Source organism: Antrostomus carolinensis, unplaced genomic scaffold (assembly GCF_000700745.2).
Source record: "Antrostomus carolinensis isolate BGI_N321 unplaced genomic scaffold, ASM70074v2 scaffold25390, whole genome shotgun sequence".
NCBI classification, from domain to species: domain Eukaryota; kingdom Metazoa; phylum Chordata; class Aves; order Caprimulgiformes; family Caprimulgidae; genus Antrostomus; species Antrostomus carolinensis.
In genome coordinates this window covers 1-420 of record NW_010290967.1, presented here as the reverse complement: position 1 = coordinate 420, position 420 = coordinate 1, and the positions used below count along the sequence as shown (strand labels likewise).

Below are 420 nucleotides of genomic sequence, written 5' to 3'. Positions count from 1 at the left end.
GAGCCAGCACTGCCAGCCTATGATCAAAAAAACCAGAGGCCACAAGGAGCAGATAGAGGAAGTAACAACCAGCCTCGTACACCTGAACTGCTCACAGAAGACAGAAGCCGCTACCACCTACGTGAGGAGGAACAAAAAGCACGTGAACACAGGAGCCACCACCAGCGAGAGCGTGACGGTCTGGACTCAAGATGCCCACATCAGTCATACCTACAAGAACCGCTAGAAGTTGACGTCGTGTACTATGAAACATGTGAAGCAGAAAGAGGTATTCCTGAAGAAAGAAAGAAGAAGAAAACTCAGCTTGAATATCAAGAAAATGAAAGAGAGATCCACCAGGTCCAGGAATTGGAAGAAGATGCAATTAGAAAAGGATCAGTGAGAAAGAGAAGGATCGATCTCCAACGGGAGCTGGACCTG

At 47.6% G+C, this 420-nt stretch overlaps 1 protein-coding gene across 1 annotated transcript in view; it reads left to right on the top strand.

Moving 5' to 3' along the window:
• LOC104530468 (trichohyalin-like) overlaps positions 1 to 378 on the top strand; it is a gene marked incomplete at its 3' end in the record, with an annotated part of 2323 nt that extends 1945 nt beyond the window's left edge. Inside the window, 1 exon segment of the mRNA XM_029086782.1 lies at positions 1 to 378. This exon segment is cut by the window's left edge and continues 30 nt beyond it. Within this exon segment, the coding sequence (XP_028942615.1) occupies positions 1 to 378 (378 nt within the window).
• Positions 379 to 420: the final 42 nt, after the last annotated feature.